At 39.7% G+C, this 23,606-nt stretch overlaps 1 protein-coding gene across 1 annotated transcript in view; it reads left to right on the forward strand.

Annotated features, from left to right (window-relative positions):
- BABAM2 (BRISC and BRCA1 A complex member 2) overlaps positions 1-23,606 on the forward strand; it is a 393,777-nt gene that overhangs the window by 350,077 nt on the left and 20,094 nt on the right. The window contains exon 11 of the mRNA XM_065927231.1: positions 7,167-7,320. Coding sequence (XP_065783303.1) covers positions 7,167-7,320 — 154 coding nt within the window. The remainder of the gene's footprint in view (positions 1-7,166; positions 7,321-23,606) is intronic.

Consider the following 23,606-nt stretch of genomic DNA (forward strand, 5'->3'; position numbering starts at 1 on the left):
ATCTCCTTGAGGTTTATAATTTTGCATTTCCCTTAAATGCTCCTTTAGTTCAACAAGCATTTATTGAGTGTCTCTCCTCTTGTTACGTCAAGCCCTGTGCCAAGTGCTAAGAATATAAAATAACTAATTCATGACCCCTACCCCTGGAAGCACTCAACTTCTGTAGTAATTCCCAGCTAGGGAAGCATATCAGAGACACTTCAGGTGCACTTTCAGGAACCAATTCCTTGGTGATGCAGACGCTGACTTCTAGTTGAGACCCTCTGAGCTCATGGCAGGAGAAGCTTAGCTGATATGGTTCAGCCTGGGTTCATTTATGGGGCCAGGTGGGAGAACCTGGCTCTTCCTGGGCCCACACTATGGCATCCCTTTCACAGTGAGATTCTTCCTGGAGTTTTGTTTGAATGACTCATTGGGGGTCAGAATTACTAATTTGTCTCTAGAAAATACCTCAAAAGCAAATGCTAAACAAAATGTAAGTAGGAACCAGATTTCCTATAACTTCACCTACCTGGAAGGAAACAAACAACCGCAGGTGGAAGAGGAGGAGGAGATAGTATCTGAACTCCAAACAGTGACTGAACCAGAGCTCACACAGCATCACTTCACGTCATACAGCCCCTGCTCCACACCAGGTCCCAGCCTACGGATAGAGAATCAAGCACGCTGACTCTTCAGGAGCTGAGACACAGGCTGGATGAAGTAGACAAAAGGCAAAGAGAAGAGGCAAGAGAGAGCGACCATACTGAGGCCAGGCTGGCCGTGGTGAGAAGTGGCAAAGGAGCTGGCTAGGGAAAGGCACAGAAATAAATAAAGTTTGTGGTCAGGTGGCGAACAGCACATACATGCCAGTAGCACTGGGGAAACTTCAGCACCACCTCAAAGGCATGTCAGCTCTTTTAACTGAATGGTTTTGGGGGTCTGGCTTGTGGTAGAAGGCATTTGTGAAAGAGCAAGTAAAATCTTCTCTTTTTTAACTTTTTATTTTATGTGGGAATACAGTTGATGAACAATGTTGTGTTAGTCTCAGGTGGACGGCAAAGCGATTCAGTTATATCAGTACATATACATACATCTATTCTTTCTCAAATTCTTTTCCTGTGTTGGTTGTTCCCTGTCTATACAGCAGAGTTCCCTGTCTATACAGTGGGTTTTTTCGGGTAACCCATTTTATTTATTTATTTGGTTACCCGTTTTAAATAAGCAGTGTGTACAGGTCAATCCCCAATTCCCTAACTATCCCTTCCCCCCGCCCCTTGTAACCATAAATTCCTTCTCTAAGTTTGTGAATCTGTTTCTGTTTTGTAAATAAACTCATTTGTATCATTTCTTTTCAGAGGTGAAGTCTTATTAACACTTGAGACTCTTATGTATAATGATCTTTTCCTGTGCTGTTTATCATCAAGAAAAGGCTAAATTCTTTTCAGTATGTTATTTTTACTGAGATGTAAAGGTCTGTACAAAGTTTAGAAAGAGATCCATCAAAATAGTTAAACACTGTGAAAATTTATGCTATCGCTAGAAATTTCACATATATAGAAGTATATAAAACTAGACTGAAAGTAAAATACAAAGTAAGGAAAAGGATGAGTCGGAGGAAAGAATGAATGTTTATTTACTGCCTGTCCTGTTTTTGTTCAGTTCTTTCAACAATGCTATAAGAATTATTACCCTCATTTTTCAGGTGAGAAAAGTCAAGATTCAAAGAGATGAATTATTTTGCCTATGGTCTCACCACTAATAAATGAATAGGGCTCGGAATTGAAGCCCATTTTTATCAGACTCCAAAGGCTGTGTATACCTTTTCCATCATATCATGCGGTCACCTCGCCTGCTAGGATTTTTAGCATTTACAGCAAAATCCAAGAAACTTCAGGCTTTAGTTTGTTAATATTACTACAACCCCAAAGGTCATCTGTTTACATGATCAAATCACAAAAAAAGTGAAAAAACCAGTGTATTAAAATGTGGTCAATATTTGGTCTCCTTGGTCACTTAAATGTAAGGCAGTGATGATAAAAAGAGACTCCATTTGATTTTTAATGCCTTGAGTAGGGACACTTCTGAATTGGAAAACTTGTCTTTTCTGTTTCTTATAGGTGAGTATTTTGGATATGTGGTATTTAGCTTTCTAGTGGTTGGAATCCATGTGTCTCAGAGATTTAGTGTGTAGTTAGTAAGATCAGGGGTGGTCAGTCAATAAGTGGCAACTTCCCTAATTGGTTGTGTGCCCACTGTGGGGGCAGCCTGAGAATGAGACGTGTATAAACTGCTCTTAAGAAGAATTGACCTCAGATGGAATCATCATCGGAAGCAGAGTTTACAGCCAGTCAGCATGGGGTTAAAACTAGCTCCTATTGAGGCTTCGAGGAACTGGAGGGGCCTAAGAGGACTGGAAATCAGAACATAACCATAGCCACCACATAGTGAATCCACGAAGCATCTTCCCTACTAGCCTAAGCACACAAGAATATAGAGCTGGGAAGGTTTGGAGGAATGAAATAATGGCTGACTTGTGAATAATGATGAAAATATTTGATGATGCGACTCCCAGGGAAGCAATTATGGTTAACCCCTCATTTGTCTGGCATTTTCAAGGGTTGAACTGTCCCACATAACTGAATTTTCCAGACAGCTAAAACTTTCCTATTTATGCGCCTTGAATGTTTTTAACCATGCTTGATGGAAATATTTCTGAAATAGATTATACAATTATCCTGCCTTCTTGAACAGAAGCTGCAAGGAATAACATTTCCTTTAGTTTCCTTGCACTGCAGGTCCAAGAAGACCTGATTAAAAGAGGTTGAAATAGTTAGGTCTTGTAATCGTCTGACATAACAAGGAATCCAGAGGTGGGTGGTACCAGAAAGAGATGAATTCGACAGCTCAGTGATGTCAGGCTGACTTTCCGCTCATGGTCACGAGATGAGTGCCAACTCCAAGCCTCAAGATCTCACGTGATAAGATCTAGGCAAAAATGAAATGGGGGCTTCTCCAGATGTGTCTTAAATTAGGAAAATATTTCTCAGAGACCCCTGACCAACTTCTGCTCGGGTCCCATTGGCAGAACTGAGTCACATTTCTTTGCCTTGGTTTTACAGAAGGTTGAGGGAGTGAATGCTGTCTGACTATGGGAGGAGGTGTCTAAACATACAAAAAAAGATGGAGAATGGCTGTTGGTTAGGCAACCAAGAGTGTTGGCCCCGTTACCAAGATTGGGAGTGAACATCACTATGTATGGTAATAGCTTGAGGGCCCGATCAAGCTCTTTGTTTCTACACTGAATCGAGCGTGCCCCCCCCCCCACCCCACTGGGATGCTTTGTGATTTCCTAAGTCTGCTCTTATTTATTATTCTCTCAGTGCTCTGTGCCAGACTGCCAGTTATCACTATTTGCTGTTAATGTCCCTTATTCTAATCTTGCCATAATTAGATTTTTTTTCTTTTTCCTGGAAAAACCACATGATCAAACTTGTTAGAACAAAGCCTGAAATGTTGAGTATCTGGCAGCTGTCCTGTGGATCAGATACACAATGTGGAGTTTTTCTTTTGGCCATTCAGTGTCATTTTTCCATTGTTGAGGTCTGAGGCTGAGAAGTGAAGTTTCTCGAGAGTCTTGTGAATTTAGATAAAACTAATGAAGTCTTCTTCTGGTGCAAGGATGAGCACTTAGGAGCAGTTAAGCATATTTACTAGAGAAGATAAAACCATCAGAACTTCAGCATGGTTTGGAGAGAGGCGGCAAAGTTTCTCGGCGCCTCTCAAAGCTGCATGGCGGGCACTTCTCTGGGACTGTGACCAGTGGAACCTGTCACTGCTGTGACTGTCCATCATGAGGCAAGCTGGTGCAGAACTTAATTATTCCTGCTTTCTGCCAGGGCATCAGAGCCCTGTGAGCAACTCCTGTGAAGTGTCCGGGTTAAGCAGAATTAGCAGTGTTTGAGTGTGACTCGTTTCAACAAGTTCTTGGAGAAAATAATGCTTGGGAAATGGCTATTGAAAATCATACTGAACAAGGAGGGGACCATTTCTTCTGTGGCTCAAGAGCTGGGCAAAATTCAGTCTCTGAATCCAGAAAGAAGGAAATAGGAAGCACTTGTGAAAACAATGCTGACAATGAGTAACTGAATCCAATGGAATGATTCTACTCTGGGAATCAAACCTGAGCTAGTAGAAGAGTTGGATTCTAAGGAAGCAGATGTTCAGATGCTCAGATTTAACATGGCTGAGACGACGAGCCCAAACTGCCTGGAAGCTTAGAAGTTTCTTAAAGCGATTTAGCTGTTTGAAGGCTCAGCAGTCATTATTTTAATGTGTCAGAAAAATCACGACGTAGCCTGTAGGCAAAATGTAAAGTGTCAGAAGCATTTGGGGATAAGGAAAACAAATATTGTTTTGTTTTTTTTTTAATTCTAACTAACATACCATTCAAATCATTATTATAAGAAAAATGCAAAGTATTTCTCATAGGTATTTTAGTTATTAACTCCTTCTTAGAACATTTTTAAAGAAGTCATCCTTCTACTGACTGACTACTGACTGATCCAGGCAGGATATGCCCTTGTTAAACTGAACAAGATATTTATATTTTTTAAATTTTATTTTCTCATATGTGAATCAATGTGTGGATTACCAGTTTTTATCTTTGAAGGACTCTGACCAGTCCTACCCCTTCTAATGGTGTAGCCACTGTGTTCAAATTTTAGTATTGACTCCAGCTACACTTTTTAAGAAAAATCTCCATGGCAAAATAATCATGTAATCAAATACTTTTGGGGAGATCTTGGTACATATCAACTAACAGGTTTTTTAAAATCAGAATAACTCACTTATTTAGGTAAATAAAATTTTGTTTGTATTTTGAATTGATCCTGGTCTTAATTGGGCATTTTGGGGGTTAGAGTGGATGTTTCAGGACTAGGTGGGAAAATCATTTTTTAGCCTATCAAAATACCAGCGACTCATTTTCTATAAAATGAAATAACAGGAACAAAAAATAGAATGCATTTCAAAGCCCCAGAAAGCTGGTATCTTAAGAGTCATGAAGCTTCTGATATTATCTATATTGCTTGGATACTGAATGATGACTGTACTTACTTTGAATTGGTAAATTATTGCCATTGAATTTTATTATTGAAAATTACTGCTGTTTTGAAGGGAAACTTGCATGTTAAATACTTTGCACCAATGCTATAGCTATTGCTTTGAAGATTAATCTGAATTTCATTTTATGTATGAAACATATAAAATATAAACATAGTTGAAGTCAAATTAAAATATATGTGAATAGGCATTTTTTTCTAAAATTAATCAGAGGAAATGAAATGAGTAATCAGAAGACAGATAAACAGCTTTGGAAAACGACATTTATTCCAAATGACTGAAGATATTTCATATCCAACTCTGTAAGATGAAGGGATTCAAATGGGTTTTCTGAATCCAAGTGCTTATCATGTGAATTAGTCTGTTTTTCATGTTTTGTATTATTGCTATATGTTACCAAATTTTTGCTTTGGCACAAACAAACATGTATTGAAACTGCATTGAGGCACTTGGAAAATGTGACTAAAGAGTGGACATTCAAAATCTTGCCACTTTTCTTTGGTGTGGGGTGATTCATCTGTAGAAACCCCCTGCAGCACTGAGTCAGAGTCAGATATACTCAGAGGTCTAAGAGGCCTTACTAACTGGACAGTTTTTTGTTTTTTAAGTTTGCCGCAAGCCTAACTTCCTTCAAAAAATCATTTTGGGTACTTGGTGGGCCTATTCCAAGTCAAAGGTCACCCTAACTGACTTGGTGATACATGTATAGCTATCTAGTAGTCTTTTTCTTTTCTTTATTTGCCTCGTGGAGCCAAAAGGATGAACCCTGTACGTCCTTCACAGTGGAGACTTTAGCTTACTAAGTTGTAATTTTGACATAGTGAGCAGTAAACCCAAGAGCAAAAGGCAACCTGAGCCAGTGGAAGGAGCTTAGGATTTAAATTACAGGACTAGATTTGAGTCCTGCCTCTGTGTAGCTATGGTATGAACAAGTTAATAAACCTTTTGGAGTCTCAAATATGTCATTTATTAAATGCAGCTGGTGAAAATAATGTCTGCTTCAAGGAATTATAGGTATCAAATTAGATAAAGTATACAAAAGTACTCTGTAAAGCTAGAAAAGTCTATACACATTTTTCTTGTTATTATTTTTTTAAACTGATGTGCCTATTCTGTGTCCTCGGAGTGAGTAACATTTACCGAAATACATATTATATGCCTTGAGGAATTTGACAGCGAAACAGTCTGTGTTTTTAGTGATAGTTTGCCTGAACTGAAAATAGGAAGTCATTTTATTTTTAAAAATGGAGTTAAAGGATCCCAAAATGAACATAAAGCACATAATATTTGTAAATAGCAAATATTAAAATCAGTATATACTATAACAGTAGACATATGTAGTCCCTGTGGCATTCCATTAAGCAGCTCGTACTGATTGAGGAGATATATATGGTAACATATACGGAAAAATGTAAAACGGCTCAGTATCAAAATTCACTGCTAGACTGAAAATAAAGTGATATACTTTGTTTTTTCTGGTGGCCCAGTTGCCATCTCCTGTAAAAAAGAAAGATCATCACTTGCCCTCTTGATCCCCTTTCCAAATCCATTCTTTAAGAACAGTCGTCTTCAAATTCTGGACGAGAAAGACAGTGCCCAGCCTTTGATAAGTTTATGATATAATAGATACTTAAAAGAGATATACAGCTAACTTCTCTGTGAATACTGGACTGGGTAGTAAGTGCCACAGCAGTTTAGGCGGCTGGGGTTGCCCAGCTTCTGAGACCATTTCCTAGTACTGTTTTCAGCATCTACTTACACATCATGCCTCCTATTGGTTAAATTTTTATTTATGGGTAATTTGCCTCTCTACCTGAATCATAAACTCTTTGAAGGCAGGGAAGATACCTTGTCTTGGATTGGCCAAAATGTTTGGAAAACCCAAATGAACTTTTTGGGCAACCCAATATTTCTTGGGTTCTCTCTCCATACCTGTTACCTAAGCATCAACCAGTGTTTATGGTTTAAGTAGAATCTTGTTCCCACCATTTGAATTTAGCCAAAAATATGTATTAAGATGCATTTAAGCCCTAACTTTCTTTTCCTTTCTTCTGTCTTTACAGTTGACCTGCCCCTGTTTTTTCCTCGAGATCAGCCAACTCTCACATTCCAATCTGTCTATCACTTTACCAACAGTGGACAGCTTTATTCCCAGGCCCAGAAGAACTACCCATACAGCCCCCGATGGGATGGAAATGAAATGGCCAAAAGAGCAAAGTAAGTGAATCATTGTTTTTGTTGTTGTTTTATTTGGCTGTGTTGGGTCTTAGTTGCAGCACGAGAGATCTTCATTCATCTTGCAGGATCTTCCCTTGTGGTGTATGGATTCTCTAGTTGTGGCACGCAGGCTCAGTAGTTGCAAAGGCGCTTGGGCTTAGTTGCTCCACAGCATGTAGGATCCTAGTTCCCCAACTGGGGATTGAACGTTCTTCCCCTGCATTGCAATGCAGATTCTTAACCCCTGGGCCACCAGGGAAGTCCCCTGAATCAATTGTTATTTCTTGCAAATAGGTAACACATTGTTTATCTAGTCCAGGAGTTGGCAAGCTACTGCCCTGTGCCTGTTTTTATAAATAAAGTTTTATTGAACCATAGCCATACCCGTTTTTAAACTTATCTTCTGTGGCTGCTTTCATGCAACAACGGCAGGAGAAGTAGTTGAAACAGACCACATATGGCCTGGAAAGCCAAAAGTAATTGCTATTTGGCCCTTTATAGAAAAAGTTAGCCAACTGCTTTTCTAGCCTCATCAGGTAGATTGCCTTTTTTTTTTTAATGGGTTACAGGATATCTCTGAAATCTACCTTTCTATTTAGATTAGATTCTATTTACTAGATGGGAGTTGGAGTTATGGATAAACAGTGTCTATGATAAAAATATTGACAGCTGCTTTCACATTTTTTAAAATGGGAAATTTCAGTAAACAAATAGAATTCTGGTCTTGTTAGTCAACATGTGGATCCAGTACCCAGTTTTTCATATGGAACTGTAATGCCTTTGAAGGAACAGAGTGAGTTATATTCCTCATTGCATCTCTGCAGCCATTGCCCAGAGTAGGGCCTGCATCATCTTTGAATAAACGGCTATACAAATAACTTAGAACTATTAATATCCTTAGGGAAATAAGTTGGGAATTTGAGGTTGAAGTTAGCTGGAATTTGGAATTTAGAGATATAACTATTGCACTTGAAACTCTCTGTAGAAAGTGTTCCCCAGTCATATAGAATAGGTAAATATAAATGCAGAGTGTTTTTTATAGGTAAGACTTTAGTATCTGGAGCACCAGTCTTCATGAACCATGAAACAACAGTGAGTGGGTCAATGTCATAGTTTCCAAAGATAAATTATAGAGTGTCAGGTGGTTATTATTTTATCATACAGCTGTATGCTCACACCTGTGATTCCAGCTAAAGGATGATCAGATCCAAAGAATTACAGAGATGAAGAATATCGAGTCAGCATCCTCTTCATTGTTCATCCAGTATTTATTGAGCATCTCCCATGTTCCAGGCAGTGTGCCCAAGGCTGGGGATACAGTGATAAACAAATCAGAAATTTTCCATGTCATCATGGAATTTATAGCCCAGCAAGAGAGATCAAAGCCTTTATGATATCAAACTTGTGATGGTTTTTTAATGTGTCTACTAGTAAAACCTGGTCTTCCCAGACCTAGAACGCTCTTGATTGGTAAGGCTTCTTGCTCTTTTCTTCCCCGCTGTGGAGAAGGCAATGGCACCCCACTCCAGTACTCTTGTCTGGAAAATCCCATGGATAGAGGAGCCTGGTGGGCTGCAGTCCATGGGGCCGCTATGAGTCAGACTTCACTTTCACTTTTCACTTTCACGCATTGGAGAAGGAAATGGCAACCCAGTCCAGTGTTCTTGCCTGGAGAATCCCAGGGACAGGAAAGCCTGGTGGGCTGCCGTCTAAGGGGTAGCAAGAGTCGGACACAACTGAAGCGACTTAGCAGCAGCAGTGGATTCTCTTTCGGTCCCCAAGTGCCCCCTGGCATCTCCTATACTTTCAGTAGTACAAGGCTTTCACTCACAGCAGAGTTGGGACTCTTTTAAATAATGACAGGACAACTTTCTCTAGAAACCCAGATTGCCTCAGATTCATATGTGGAATCCAGAGCTGTTGTTATCTGAACCTTCAGTGTGCCCTTCCTCACTGTGTTTTTCCTTTTTGTCCACGATGCCCAAGTCCGGAATTCTATTTAAGGAAAAAACAAACATGCACAAAGGTAACTAAAGACAATGAGTAAGACTTACTTATCTTGAAATAAACTTGAAAAGGGGGATTATGAAATAAGTTTTATGTTCGAGGAATTGCAGTTTAATTTTCTGGGCTTTCCCTGGGTCTACACAGGATCTGCCCTTAAAAGATGGGGTGGTATTTGTGGTATGTGCTGTGCAGTCTAAACTAGACGTGTTTTTGAGGTTTCCATGGCAAAGTTATCTCCGCGTGTTTGTATGCACATGTGCATGTGTATGCCCATAGACACACGTGCTTTTTCAGTAAACATTTTAGCATGTATGAATTGAGTCTTTAAGGAGTTATAGACCAAAGCCTATGATTTCAGTGTAGCCATATCATAAGTGAAGCCTGTTTATCTTAACAGATTGGCTTAGAATTGCAAGAGACATTTGCTTTACGTTACCACCAGCCTAAAGAAAACATCTGAAGTAATGTTAAAAAAAAATCTGCCTTCTACTATAGTGAAGATGGATCCATTTTAAGTGTAATAAAAGAGAAAGCCAGCAGCTCATGCTATTAAGAAGTAGTTTAAAAACTCCCTTCTTAAACTGACCCAAGTAACTTCTCTGAGCTGTATCAGAAGTCCAGGTAGTGGATAAGCGCAACCAGAGAACTGTCCTGCAGTACAGACTAGAGATTGGGGGAGAAGGTGAAGAGACAGGACAGAAAGAGACAGAGGTCAGCTGCAGCATTCCTTACACTGCCTGCTTCTTTGTCCTGTGCAAATACTGTATGCACACCATGTGCACAAGGCTGTAATTCACTTGAGGAGCTCTGCCCAGGACACCAACACTCCCGTGGTTTATGAACAGCACTTCAGCCCTTGGAGTGGAGTCAGCTGTTTATTCCCTCCCATAGCGCAAAAGTCTAAACATGTGAACTCAGAAAGGCCGCTTTCTGGCACTGACCAGGGCTTCTCCTGTGACTTGTACTTCTTGCTCATGGCTGCCCAGCAAATTCTGTCCTCACAAGTGAATCCCTTCTGCTGGTGAGCACAGGCTTTGGGGTCATGTGCACGCCAGTTCCCATCACACGTTCTAATCTGTAAGCTCTGTCGCCTTGGGCAGGGCTATTAATCTTCCCAAACTTCATTCTGTAAAACAATACTGTACTCCTCCCTATGATAGGCTTGAGGTGAAGGGTCAGTCAGGGGGTGGACATGGGAAAGACCCTTGGTTGGATTTAGCTTCTGCTTTGACTTATGGTGCCTTTGCCTGCTGCTTTCCTCCTACTCTCTTTCTGCTCCTGCAAATCTCCCCTTCCTTCCACAGTCTTCCTTATGGTTTTCCATCCATATTAACTTACAGGCAGTTCTTTCACCTCTCTCCAGTTTTGGTTGACTATTGGTCATAGACTGCTTTGAAATCTCTTTTGTATTGTTCTTTGCTTTTTCACATCTTTGTATACATCTCATTTCTTTCATAAACCGGTGAGTCCTTTGAAGCCAAGGGTTTTGCATATTTCTTTTAAAGATATCTTTATCATTTAAATGTATTTATTGTAGCGTAATTTAGGTACACTTATAGTTTACAAAATAAAGTGAAGTCGCTCAGTCGTGTCCAACTCTTTGTGACCCCATGGACTGCAGCCTACCAGGCTCCTCAGTCCATGGGATTTTCCAGGCAAGAATAATGGAGTGGGTTGCCATTTCCTTCTCCAGGGGATCTTCCCGATCTAGGGATCGAACCCGGGTCTCCCACATTGTAGGTAGGCGATTTTACTGTCTGAGCCATGAAGTAGACAGATTCAAATGTAACTTTTGATGGAGTTTTGACAGAGTTACCTTCTACTCCTTTCCAGTTAGTCTTCTCACCCCCAAAACAATGCTTTTTTCTATCACCATGTCTTAGTTTTTCCTCTTCTAGATACTTCTTATAAATGGAATAATACAGATTGTACTCTTTCATGTCTTTTGTGTTCAACATAATTAATTTTAGACTTATCTGTTATGGAATGCTATTTCTGTTACATTATTCCTTCTTTTTTCTGCTGAGTAATATTTTATTATCTGAATATACTATAATGGACTAATCCATTCATCTGCATATGTGTGTTTAAGTTGTTTCCAGTTTGGGGATTTTTATGAATACAGCTGCTATGAACTTTCTTACATAAGCTTTTAATAGGCATGCTTTCAATTCTGTGGGAAGATAATTGGGAGTGGGAATGTTTGTATGATTAACTTTGTAGGAAACTGACCACCTTTTTCATAATCATTGTACCAGTTTGTACTCTCACCATTAGTATGTCAGGTTCCAGTTGTTGCATATCCTCTCCAACACTTGGTATTGTCAGTCTTTGTAATTTTAGCTATTCTAGAGGGAGTGAAGGGATATCACATTGAGCTTTTAATTTTGATATCCTAATGATTACTGATAAGCATATTTTCATGTGCTTATTGGTATAAGTGTTTGTTCAAATTTTGTATATTTTTAATCAGGTTGTTGGGCTGTTTATTTTTAAGTTTTAAGAATTCTTTATACATTTGTCAGAAATATGTGTTACAAATATTTTCTCCCAATCTGTGGCTTGCTTTTTCCTTTTCTTAACAGTATCTTTTGATGAGCAGAAAATTTTTAATGAAATCTATTTTATCAGTGTTTTGTTTTTAAGTTAATATTTTTGTATCCTCATAATTATTTGCCTTCCACAAATGCATGAATAGATTCTCCTCTGTCTTTCTCTAAAGCTTTGGTTTTGGTTTGACATTGAGGTCAAATTCAAATGAATCCATCTCAAATTCATTTTGGGATATGGTATGAGGTAGAAGCTGAAGTTAACTTTTTTTGTTTATATATCTCCAGGTATTTAAGTTGTTGAAAAAACTTTTATTTTCCCCATGGAATTACCTTCATGCCTTTATCAAAATAAATAGACCATATATGAGTGGATATATTTCTGGATATTCTAGTCTATCTAGTTTTCTGTTTATATACGAATAGTTCTTAAAGTCAGGAAATGTAAATTCTCCAACTTTATTCTTTTTAAATATTGTTTTGGCTGTTTTAAGTCCTTTGTATTCCTGTATAAATTTTAGAATCAGTTTGCCAATTCCAACCCCAACCTTCAAAAAAGGCCTGCTGAGATTTTGATTGAGATGGCATTGAATCTGTAGCTCAACGAAGAACTGACTAACTTTTTAACAATACTGAGTTTTCCAATCAACAACATGATTTTTGTTTAGATCTTCTATATTTTATCTCAGATATGTCTTAAGATTTCATGTGGAACTCTTGTATATTTTTAGTGGTTTTGCTTTTATTGTGAATGATAGTTTTTCAGATTTCATTTTCCAGTTGTTGCAAGTATGTAGGAATATAAATGACTTTTCTATATTGACTTTGCTAAATTTATAATCGTACCAAGTTCTAGTAGCTTTTTTGCAGATTTCTTAGGATTTTTTACATACACAGTCATATCATCTGTTAACAGCTTTACTTCTTTCTTTCCAGTATTTATAATCTTTATGTTTTTTTCTTTTTTTAACCTTCTGTACTGACTGGGACCTCCAGTTCATTGTTGTACACAAGTGCTGTGAGCAGACATTTGGCTTTATATATCACCTTAAGGTTAGTGTTAGCATTAGGTTTTACTTAGATGTCTTTAGTAGATTAAAGAAATTCCCCTATATTCCTGCTTTGCTAAGAGATTTTTATCATGGCTGAGTATTAAATTCTGTAGAATGCTTTCTGGTATCTATTGACATGATCCTGTGTTTTTTATTTTTTCTGTTAAAATGGAGAATTACATTCATTAGTTTTAGACTGTTAGACCAACCTTGCATTCCAGCAATAAATAAACCCTTCTGAGTCATGAAATTTTATCCTTTTTTATATTATTCAATTCAATTTGCTAAAATTATATTGAGAATTTTATATCTATGTTCTTGAGTCATAATGGTCAGAAGTTACTTTTCTTGTATTATCCTTATTAGACATTTATAGTAGCACTAAACTGGTTTCATAAAATGAATTGACAAGTTTTCCTTCCTCTTTTGTTTTCTGAAAGAGTTTGTGTAGGTTTTGCATTATTTTTTTCCTCAATGTTTGGTGGAGTCTATTTGTGGAAAAAAATTAAATGTCTGTACTACATATAGGGATATTCAGATTTTTACAATTTCTTCTTCCATTAGTTTTAGCAAGTTGTGGGTTATTTTTTAAAGAAATTTATCCATCATATTTAAGTTGTTGAATTGATTGGCATAAAATTGTTTATGGTATTGTCTTACTTTCCTTTTAATAGCTGTAGGATGTAGTGATATAACTTCTTTTATTCCTTATAGTGAAAACTTGTATCTTTATCCTCTTCCCTGCTTTTCTTTAAAAAAAATCTAGTTAGGGGTTTATCAGTTTTTCTAATCTTTTCAAAGAAGCAAACTTTTACTTTGTTTATTTGTTTCCCATGGTTTGTTTTCCGTTTTGTTCATTTATGCTTTTATCTTTATTATTTCCTTTGGCTTATTTTCAGTTTAATTTCTTCTTTTTCAGTTTTCTCAAAATGAAAGTTTAGATCATTAATTTTAATCCTTTCTTCCTTCTTAATATAAGCCTTTAAAGCTATAAATTTCTGCCTAAGGTTTGTTTTTTGTTTTAGCCGTCTCTCTCAAATTTTGATTATGTTGTTTTTCTTAGTCATTTTGTTAGAAAATTTTTTAAATTTCCTTTGTGACTTCTTTTTGAACCATGAGTTATTTATAATTGTGCTGCTTGAATTTCAAGTGTTTGGGGACTTTTCTAGATGTTTTATTGTTACTGATATCTAATTTCTATTTTGGTCAATTATAATCTGTATGGCCTTAATCATTTGAACTGAACTGAATCCTTTGAAATCTGTTGAGATTTGTTTTGACTCAACATGTAGTCTATCTTGATAAACAGTTCATGTGAACTCGAAAAAAAATGTATGTCCTGCAATTTTGAGTATAGTGTTTTGTATACATGTTAGTTACTTACTAGTATTATTCAGTCTTCTATATCCTATTTTTTGTGTGTTTATTATTATATCAGTTACTGAAAGGAGGTGTTAAAATTCCACCTATGATTTTGGATATGTTTATTTCTCCTTTTAGTTTTGTCATTCTTTTGCTTTTTGCATTTTGAAGTTTTGTTATTTACGTACATACATATTTGGAATTGTTACATCTTCTTGATCAATTGACCCTTCTATGATTATGAAATGACTCATGCTGTTTCTGATAATACTCCTTCACTTGAATTCTGCTGTGTCTAATGTGAATCTAGTTTCACCAGCATTCTTGTACTTATTTTTTGCACGGTATATCTTTTTTCATCCTTGTTCTTTCATCCTGTGTGTGCCTTTATATGTCAAGAAAACCTTTTATAGGTTGTTTTTTTTAATCTAGTTTGATAATCTCTGCCTTTTAATTGGAGTATTTCATTCATTTACATTTCATATTATTAATGAGCTGGTTGCATATAAGTCTGCTTCTTATTATTTGTTGTTTAATTTCCCCTGTTCTTTATTCCTTTGTTGTTCCCTTCCAAATCTTTAATTTGTTTTATTTAAGTATTTTTTAGTATACCATTCTGTCTTCTCCTTGGTCTTTAAGTTATAGCTCTATGTACCATATTTTAGTTTTTAACACACTAAAATACATTCTTAATTCATCTCAGTCTATGATGAATTAATACTATAACATTTCAAGTATAATGTAGAAACCTGCTGCTGCTGCTAAGTCGCTTCAGTCGTGTCCGACTCTGTGTGACCCCATAGACGGCAGCCCACTAGGCTCCCTCTGTCCCTGGGATTCTCCAGGCAAGAATACTGGAGTGGGTTGCCATTTCCTTCTCCAATGCAAGAAAGTGAAAAGTGAAAGTGAAGTCTCTCAGTCGTGCCCGACTCTTAGTGACCCCATGGAGTGCAGCCTACCAGGCTCCTCCATCCATGGGATTTTCCAGACAAGAGTACTGGAGTGGGGTGCCATTGCCTTCTCCAATGTAGAAATCTAAAACAGTATAATTCTCTTTATACTTCCTGCTGTCCTCTGATATATCTTCATATATCATGAATCCCACAATATATTGTTATTACTTTGGCTTTAAATAGTCAGTTGACTTTTAAAGAATTTTAGAAAAGAAAGAAAGGTTATGCTCCACTTTATTTGGTAATTTCCAAATAAAGGTAATGGAAAATATATTTCCCCTGCAAAAAGAAAAAAAAAAAACCCCACTTATTTTTAAATGCCTTCTTTGGAACAAGCCATCAGAGAGCCATGTCCAGCCTATATGCAGAGGACATTGAGACTCTCAGCCACCAAGAAAAGATACACCTGCATGACATCCAGGCACCTCTGCCTGCCCTGTGGACTTTGCCATTTATCATGCACCCTCACATACTTTCTTGAAATCATCACTGTATTCCTGTGAGGAGTTTAGTAAAGAAATTCTCACCACCCTTCATACATGTAAAAAAACCTGAGGCTCAGAGAGACTCAGTGACTTTCTTAAGGGCACACAGGACTCAATATAGGGCCTCTGACTCTCTGTACATCCACACCGAGGCAGATAAATAAAGTTTTCCATTCTCTTTACCACTTCTGAGCCTCATTTTCCAGAGGCCTGGTATTTGAGTAACATAAATATAGAGAAGAAATACATGTGGCCTTTAAGAACACTGACCCTAAAGTCAAGAGAGAGTTGAGTGTAAACCTATCTGTGCTACTTACTAGCTGTGTGACTTTAGGCAAATTCATAATCTGAGTCGGTCTCCTTATCTATAAAATAGGGAAGCTAGTTTAGAATATCAAGTCAGTTCAGTTCAGTCACTAAGTTGTGTGTGACTCTTTGCGACCCCATGGACTGCAGCACACCAGGCTTTCCTGTCCATCACCAACTCCCAGAGTTTACCCAAACTTATGTCCATTGAGTCGGTGATGCCATCCAACCATCTCATTCTCTGTCATCCCCTTCTCCTCCCGCCTTCAATCTTTCTCAGCATCAGGGTCTTTTCTAATGAGTCAGTTGTTCTCATCAGGTGGCCAAAGTATTGGAGTTTCAGTTTCAACATCAGTCCTTCCAATGAACACCCAGGACTGGTCTCCTTGAGGATGGACTAACTGGATCTCCTTGCAGTCCAAGGGACTCTCAAGAGTCTTCTCCAACACCACAGTTCAAAAGCATCAATTCTTCAGCACTCAGCTTTCTTTATAGTCCAACTCTAACATCCATACATGACCACTGGAAAAACCGTAGCGTTAACTAGATTGACCTTGTTGGCAAAATAATGTCTCTGCTTTTTAATATGCTGTCTAGTTTGGTCATAACTTTTCTTCTAAGGAGCAAGCATCTTTTAATTTCATGGCTGCAGTTACCATCTGCAGTGATTTTGGAGCCCCCAAAAATCTGTCACTGTTTCCATTGTTTCCCCATCTATTTGCCATGAAGTGATGGGACCAGATGCCATGATCTTAGTTTTCTGAATGTTGAGTTTAAAGCCAACTTTTTCACTCTCCCCTTTCACTTTCATCTAGAGGCTCTTTAGTTCTTCTTCACTTTCTGCCCTAAGTGTGGTGTCATCTGCATATCTGAGGTTATTGATATTTCAAGTAGGGTATGTGATTTTCTATTGTTGATGAACAGCAGAAATTTAACATCTTAAAACAGCACAAATTGTTATCTCATGCTTTCTGTAGATCAGGAGTCCAACACAGCCTTCCTCACTTCTCTTTTCAGGGTCCCGAAAGATTAAAGTCAAGGTGTTGGCTCAGGCTGTTACCATATCTGAGGCTCAGGGCCTCTTCCAAACTCATTCAGATTGTTGGCAGAATTCATATTCTTGTGGTTGTAGGACTGAAGTCCCTGTTTTCTTGCTGAGTTTCAGCTAGAGGCTGTTCCCTGTCATGTGGGCCCCTCCATTGTCAAGCTTTTAGTGGTACCTGAAATCTTCATATTTCCAATTTCTGACTGTGTCACTGACATCTAGACTCAGATTTAAAGGGTTTATTTGATTAGTCCAGGCTTACCAGTTAATACCCCTTCCTTCAAGTCATCAATCCATTCCGTGTAACATAAACCACTTGTCTGTGTGTTTGCTCTGTTATTCAGTCATGTCTGACTCTTTGCAACCCCATAGACTATAGCCAGCCAGACTCCTCTGTCCATGAAATTTTCTAGGCAAGAATACTGGAGCAGGTTGCCGCTTGCCTGTTCCAAGGGATCTTCCTGGGATCAAACCCACATCTCTTGTATCTCCTGCATTAATAACCCACTGACAAGAATGAAATCCATCATTTTCACAGTGCTGGGGCTTATACAGGGAGTATACACCACGGAGTGAGGACATAGGAGCTATCTTAGAATTCTGCCACTACACAGGTAATACAGGTGAATTGTCTAGCATAGGATATGGCATGTTGTGAGCATTCAGTAGATGTTAGCTATCAATGTCATCATCCCTGGAGGAAAAACAGAGATTTTTGATTAGAAGGTAGTAGTGTCAGCCTTGCTATCTACACATGTGACCGTGTAAAACAGTTCCTCACCTCAGTGACTTCACCAGAGATTCTCCAGTTCTAAGCTGTCCCATTCATGATTGCTACCCTCTGTGGTTGTGTCTTCCTTGCTGCCAATATAGCTGGTTTGAAAAGTGGATAAACTCCAGCCTTCAATTGTTTAACCTACACAAAACCAACAATCACTGAAAAAAAGGTGAACCCACTAGTTACCTCGCTTGGTATCTTGTACATAGCTTTAGTTCTCTCTAGAGGAATGAACCAGGTAACTTTTATAATCCTTCCTAGCTTGATAAATCTATGAATAGATGGCATGAGTTTTCTCTGAGTTTCATTGTATAAAACCTTAAGTTGATTCTAGAGGTCTGAGTAGGTTCTTAGAATAGAATTTAACCTCCAAACCACCTACTGCAATGGCTTATCACACATTAAATCCATTATATAAATGGAATATTTTGAAAAATAACTTCTCAGTCAACACATGGGAGTAATTCATTGTGAACCATCTAAAACATCTTGTTGTTTTCCCCTTGCCTCCAGGTCAGAAAGAGATGTTATTTTCTTATTTAGAAACTTATCCAAAGCAGTCTATATTTCCCCATATGTGGCTTTTCACCATACATACTTCTATTATTTGTCATTCTGTTGTCCTTGCAGAATAACTTTCTCTTTCAAGAATTTTTTAAATTGTACATTCTGGACTACTTCAGTTATTTTTCTTCATTAATACCTTAGTATTCCCAAAGACACTGTTTTCTTCAGACTTCTCATTAGTGGCCAAATGCTTCAATCCAGTCTTACACATTCGTCTTCTAAGTCAAACAGATAAAGACAGATCTCCTCTCCTCAAGAGAAAGGGGTTAGATGTCCCCTCACCTGATATACCCCCTATCCATCCCTTACTGTGGCCTCTGGGCCCCTCTGGGATGCCATGGAGCACAGCATGGAAGTCCCAATCCTAAGAGGGTTCTTCACAGCATGGTTTCAGGACCCCTGAGGCCTGAGAATTCCTTGGAGACCAGGGTAGGACTGGTGATGGGGAGGGGATGATTATGAAGTTTAAGTGGTTATAATGTGAGCCTATTTATGTGTTTGTTTCTCCAGAAATTACTCACTTGCGCCTTCTGGTAATATTTAGCTGTGGCATCAGGCCTCTCTCTCGGTACCTGTGCTTGGCCAGCTGACCACAGGGAGTCCTGGTTGAACCAGCTTTGGGGCCCAGGTAGCCAGTCATCACTCAGTGTTAGGGAAAACCCTGATGGGGACTTCACAGCACTCTCCTGGGACCACTGCCCCTCCCCTCTCCCATTTATGGTTATATTTTTGGGACTCCTATCTGGCATCCAAGGGTAGGGGTTGACCAGGAAGGCAAAAATTGCGGCCACTATGATTGCGTACCCCCACAGCCCTTCTGAGGGGGGTGGTGTAGCTGCAGAACTGAGCCACTCTGGGCACGAAGCTCCCTGGGCAGAAGGGAGAACCCCATGCTGGGCAAAAGCAACCAAGTTTAGGCTCCCAGGAAGCTTAGCCACAGGGGCCCATCGGGGTTCAGACCTCAGTGGCAGAGCCTGCAAGCCCAACTGCTGCTATGATTCATGTGTTTTCTGTTTTCTTTCTTTTTTTTTTTTTCCTTTGAGTTTCCTAGGAATAGTTCCCTTTAAAAACTCCCAACCTCATCTCAGCTGAACTCCCCTCAAGAGAGAGGAGGGAATTTTTCAGGTCCAGGCGAGCCTAGCTTGGGGGATGAGAGCACCCGTTGAGGACAAGAGAAGAACCAGTGATGGTGCCTGCAGAGGAACTTGTCGAGGACCCCAAACCTTCCTTTCCTCCAACATGTCCTGGGTTCCTGCGTGCACATGCTTACCATCCCCAGGTTTAGAGATAGAGAGCATATGCATGCATGCTCAGTCATGTCCAAATCTTTGCAACCCCATGGACTATAGCCCATCAGACTGCTCTCTTCATGGGATTTCCCAGGGAAGAATACTGGAGTGGTTGCCATTTCTTCCTCCAGGGGATCTTCCCAACCCAAGAATCGAACCTGGGTCTCCTGCAGAAGCTGTGTGAAATTATTGCATCCTTGAACTTGCACAGAGATTCATTTTGAAAAGTATCTTCAGGGGACTCAGTTTGTTTTTCCTCTGAGAAGAGAGAGCAACAGAGATGGGAGGAATCCAAATGTGCCTGGCATCCAGGCCTCCTCTCCAAATTGCGTAGGTCAGAGAGAACATGTTATTTATTAGAACCTGACATCTGTTGCTGTGAAATGATAAGCTCCATTAAAAAGCCTGGCCATCAATTACTGCTAATACAGCCCTCATCCTGGAGTAGGCTGCTCACCATTCTTCCAGCCTGCACAGACCAGGCTGTACCAGGCACGGAGCGTTCACAGCCCCAAGCAGCCTCCCCACTCCTTCTACACGACCCCGCAGGCCATCTCTTCCAGGTCCTCCATCTGTGTTCCTGGCTTCCTTTGATTCCACTCTTTGGCCACTCTGTTTTGGGGACTGAACCCCCTGTCCAGGCTGCTTTCTTATTGGAAAACAGGGTGAGGCTTTACCCTCTGGTCTCAGTCATGCAAGCCTGAGTCGCGCAAGAAGCTGCAGGTGGGAGGGTAACAGAGTGATCAGTAGGTCTAATTGGAGGAATTCACCTAGTTGTCCTGTTGTGAAAGCTACTGATCAGCTCAGGCTTGGATTCTGATTATCCCTCCCAGATGGGAAAACGTTCATGATAACCAAGTACAGCTACTTCCTTGTTTGTGAGTTATACTCCTACATTTTCTTGGAAAAATAGACAGATGTCTTACAGAGTCAGAAAGGAAAGAGTCGGGGAGTTGGTTTGGGATTTTTATAGTGTACCAAAGTAGAAACAAATACTTACGGAATTAAAGTTCCCTATGAATGGATGGAAGGAAAACCGTAAGTAACGAAAATGCAAAGAATAATGTCCTGGGAGTTAGGAGACCTGGGTCTCATCTGGACACCATTATTAATTTCCTCTGTGAACTTGGAAAGGACACTTCACGTTTCTGGGCCTCAGGACCCTCATCTGAAAGTGTTGGGCAAGTAGCCAGTGATCACCAAGCTCCAACTTATTTCTGGAATTGTAAATGAAATTTATGTTTAAGGTAATTTTACATACTTTTTTATTCTTGTTGAAAAAATTCCATCTCTGTTGCCAGAGGTCAGGCACAAATTGAAAACACTGCTAAATGGAATTAAGTACACTACGTACGTGATGCTTTTTTGTACAACCCGTATCTAATATTTATAGAACACTTCAGCTGTGGAACGTGCACACAGATGCCCTGAACACACACACCCAGTAAAATAATTCCCGATGTAATACTTTTTCAGATGTCAAGTTAAAACAGCTTCTTGGGAACTAGGCTTGACTGTTCAGATGTGCATGTTGGTTTCTGACAGGTGCTGTTGGGGCTGCTCAGGGCTGTCACGTGTGATATGGAGTCCAGCCAAGGCAAGAGGGCCAAGCCTCACGGTTCTATCACTTCTCATTAAGGCATGAATTTTAGAGAAGGGGGGAAGCATCAAAGAACAGCCATCCAATCTGCACATCATTAGTGACAAGCAGAGGCCTTTTTTCTGCAAAAATGAGATTCTGTCTTGTTTGTTGTCAGCTTCCTCAGCACAGGGGCCACCTGTGAAGATGAGCTAGATTCATGACTTGTTAAAAATCACAACTTTATAGAGGTGAGCAAAAACAGGGCACAGACACTGGGGTAGTTACCACTATGCCAGTGACCTCCCAAATCCACAGCCAGTAACAGAACTGGGTTAGGTGCCCAAGCAGGATAGCATCTGGGAAGGTAAGTTTGTCAGTAGTGGCCAGTCTCAGGCTGTGGAACATGGAAGGGACATCAGGGATCATCCAGTACAGCCAAGGTTGAGTGTGGTCAACATTTGCCATTGTGGTGGAGATTAAATGGAGTGATTGGTATATTTAAAACCTTCAGCACAGTGATTGACATAGATTTAACACTTCATTTTCATTTTCTGGAAGAACTTGTTTAGGGCCATACAGTACAGAGATTAGAACCCTGTCTCCCTGATCACTGGTCCAGGGCCAGCCCAAGCCATCTCTGACCTCCCCCCTTTTCTCTGCCTGTTTCTTGCTCCCTTGCTTACAGGAGCAGCACAGTGGAGTCAGGGGCTGAAGGGTAGCATGCCTGCATTCATGTGCCCGTCACCTTCCCATGGGGTGACCTGGAATGGGAACCTTCTTCCTAGTGGCTCACCTTGGAGGCTGAGGGCTTCTGTGGCAGTGGAGGCAGCCCGAGGTATTCTTGAGCAGAAACAGCTCTTCTGAGAGTGTGGAGACCTGGCACTGAGTACCTTTAAGGGACGGCAAACATTCCTGTGGCTTGACTTATTACTATAACCAATGGGCCAACGAAGAAAAGGGGTGTCGTAGCAGAGCAGGCCAAAGGAAGGACACTGCTTCACAGCTGCCTGCAAACCAGCAGGAAGGCTGCACATTGAGAAAAGGACAAAAAATTCCAGTGACTCCTATCTTCCCAGACAGACAGAACCTCCGGCACTTAGTCATGCCTAATGGAAAATGGAAGCCAAGAAAGCAGAAGTGAGCCTGGAGTGATCTCAGGTAGTCCTTAATCCAGAGTCACTTCTGAGGAGAAAAAATGGTTTGCTTCCTTGTGTGCCCTGGCTGATCAGGGCTAAGTTGCCAGGTAGAGATGCCATGGTGTGGAGAGAACAGGCTTTAAAGCAACTGTGATTGTAAGAATCAAATGCAACAATGGCTTCTGCAGTGAAGTTATTGCTTGTATTGCTAGCAAGTCATTCAGTAAATAGTTAAGAGCTATATACACTACAGTTGACCCTCAAACAATGCAAGGTCAACTTACAGTGGACTCTCTGTATCCAGAGTTTCTCTGCATCCACGGATTCAACCAACCACAGACTGTAATATTTACAGTTGAAAAATATCCATGGTTAAGTGAACCCTCACAGTTTAAACCTGTATATACAGAATATGTGCAAGTTACTGGGGACAACACACACATGCACAAGGTTGCTGCCCTCCAGGTGCTGAAACTCATCCACCTGTTGTGTAGACTCCCAACTACAAAGCTTGCTGATTGATTTTTGGAATGGTCCATCACTGGGTGAGATTCCATTCCAGAGATGGGACATCCATGGCATTAATTCCTCAGTATATTGAGTACAAGTCAGAATTGCAAAGCAGGAGACTCTGTAGCTCTTCTAAAACTCAAATTTAGAAAACCAAAATTTTCCATTATCGATCATTTGGGGGATCAAATAACCCTTAAACTGTCATTATTTGAGTTGCCAAAAAAGTGAAATTAATGGGAACATATATGTAAAGGCAAAATTATATTGTTTCTTTGTCAGAGTAGGTGATAAGGGATCATTCAGTCAGTCCTGATCATCTTATAGGTGATGATAATAATAAATATACATAAAGTACACCAGCACAGCTGTTAACAGCTTAGGTATTGATATTTTAACACTGTGACTCTCACAACAACCCTGTGAGACAGGTAGTGCCATTCTACCATTTTGTTCGTGGTAAAGCTGAGGCCCCACAAAGTGAAATGGCTTGTCCACTAGGTCATAGTGTGACTTAGTGTAGGATCTGAGGATATAATTTGGGTTTCCCAACTTTTAGACTGATATTCTGCTCTTATAACGCCCTGCCACTCTTCCACAAACTGATTGCCTGAGGTATCCTCAAATTGCCAGACAGCTGAACTGAGCTGTCTGTTTGGAACTGC

This window comes from Muntiacus reevesi, chromosome 3, assembly GCF_963930625.1.
Source record: "Muntiacus reevesi chromosome 3, mMunRee1.1, whole genome shotgun sequence".
Lineage (NCBI taxonomy): Eukaryota > Metazoa > Chordata > Mammalia > Artiodactyla > Cervidae > Muntiacus > Muntiacus reevesi.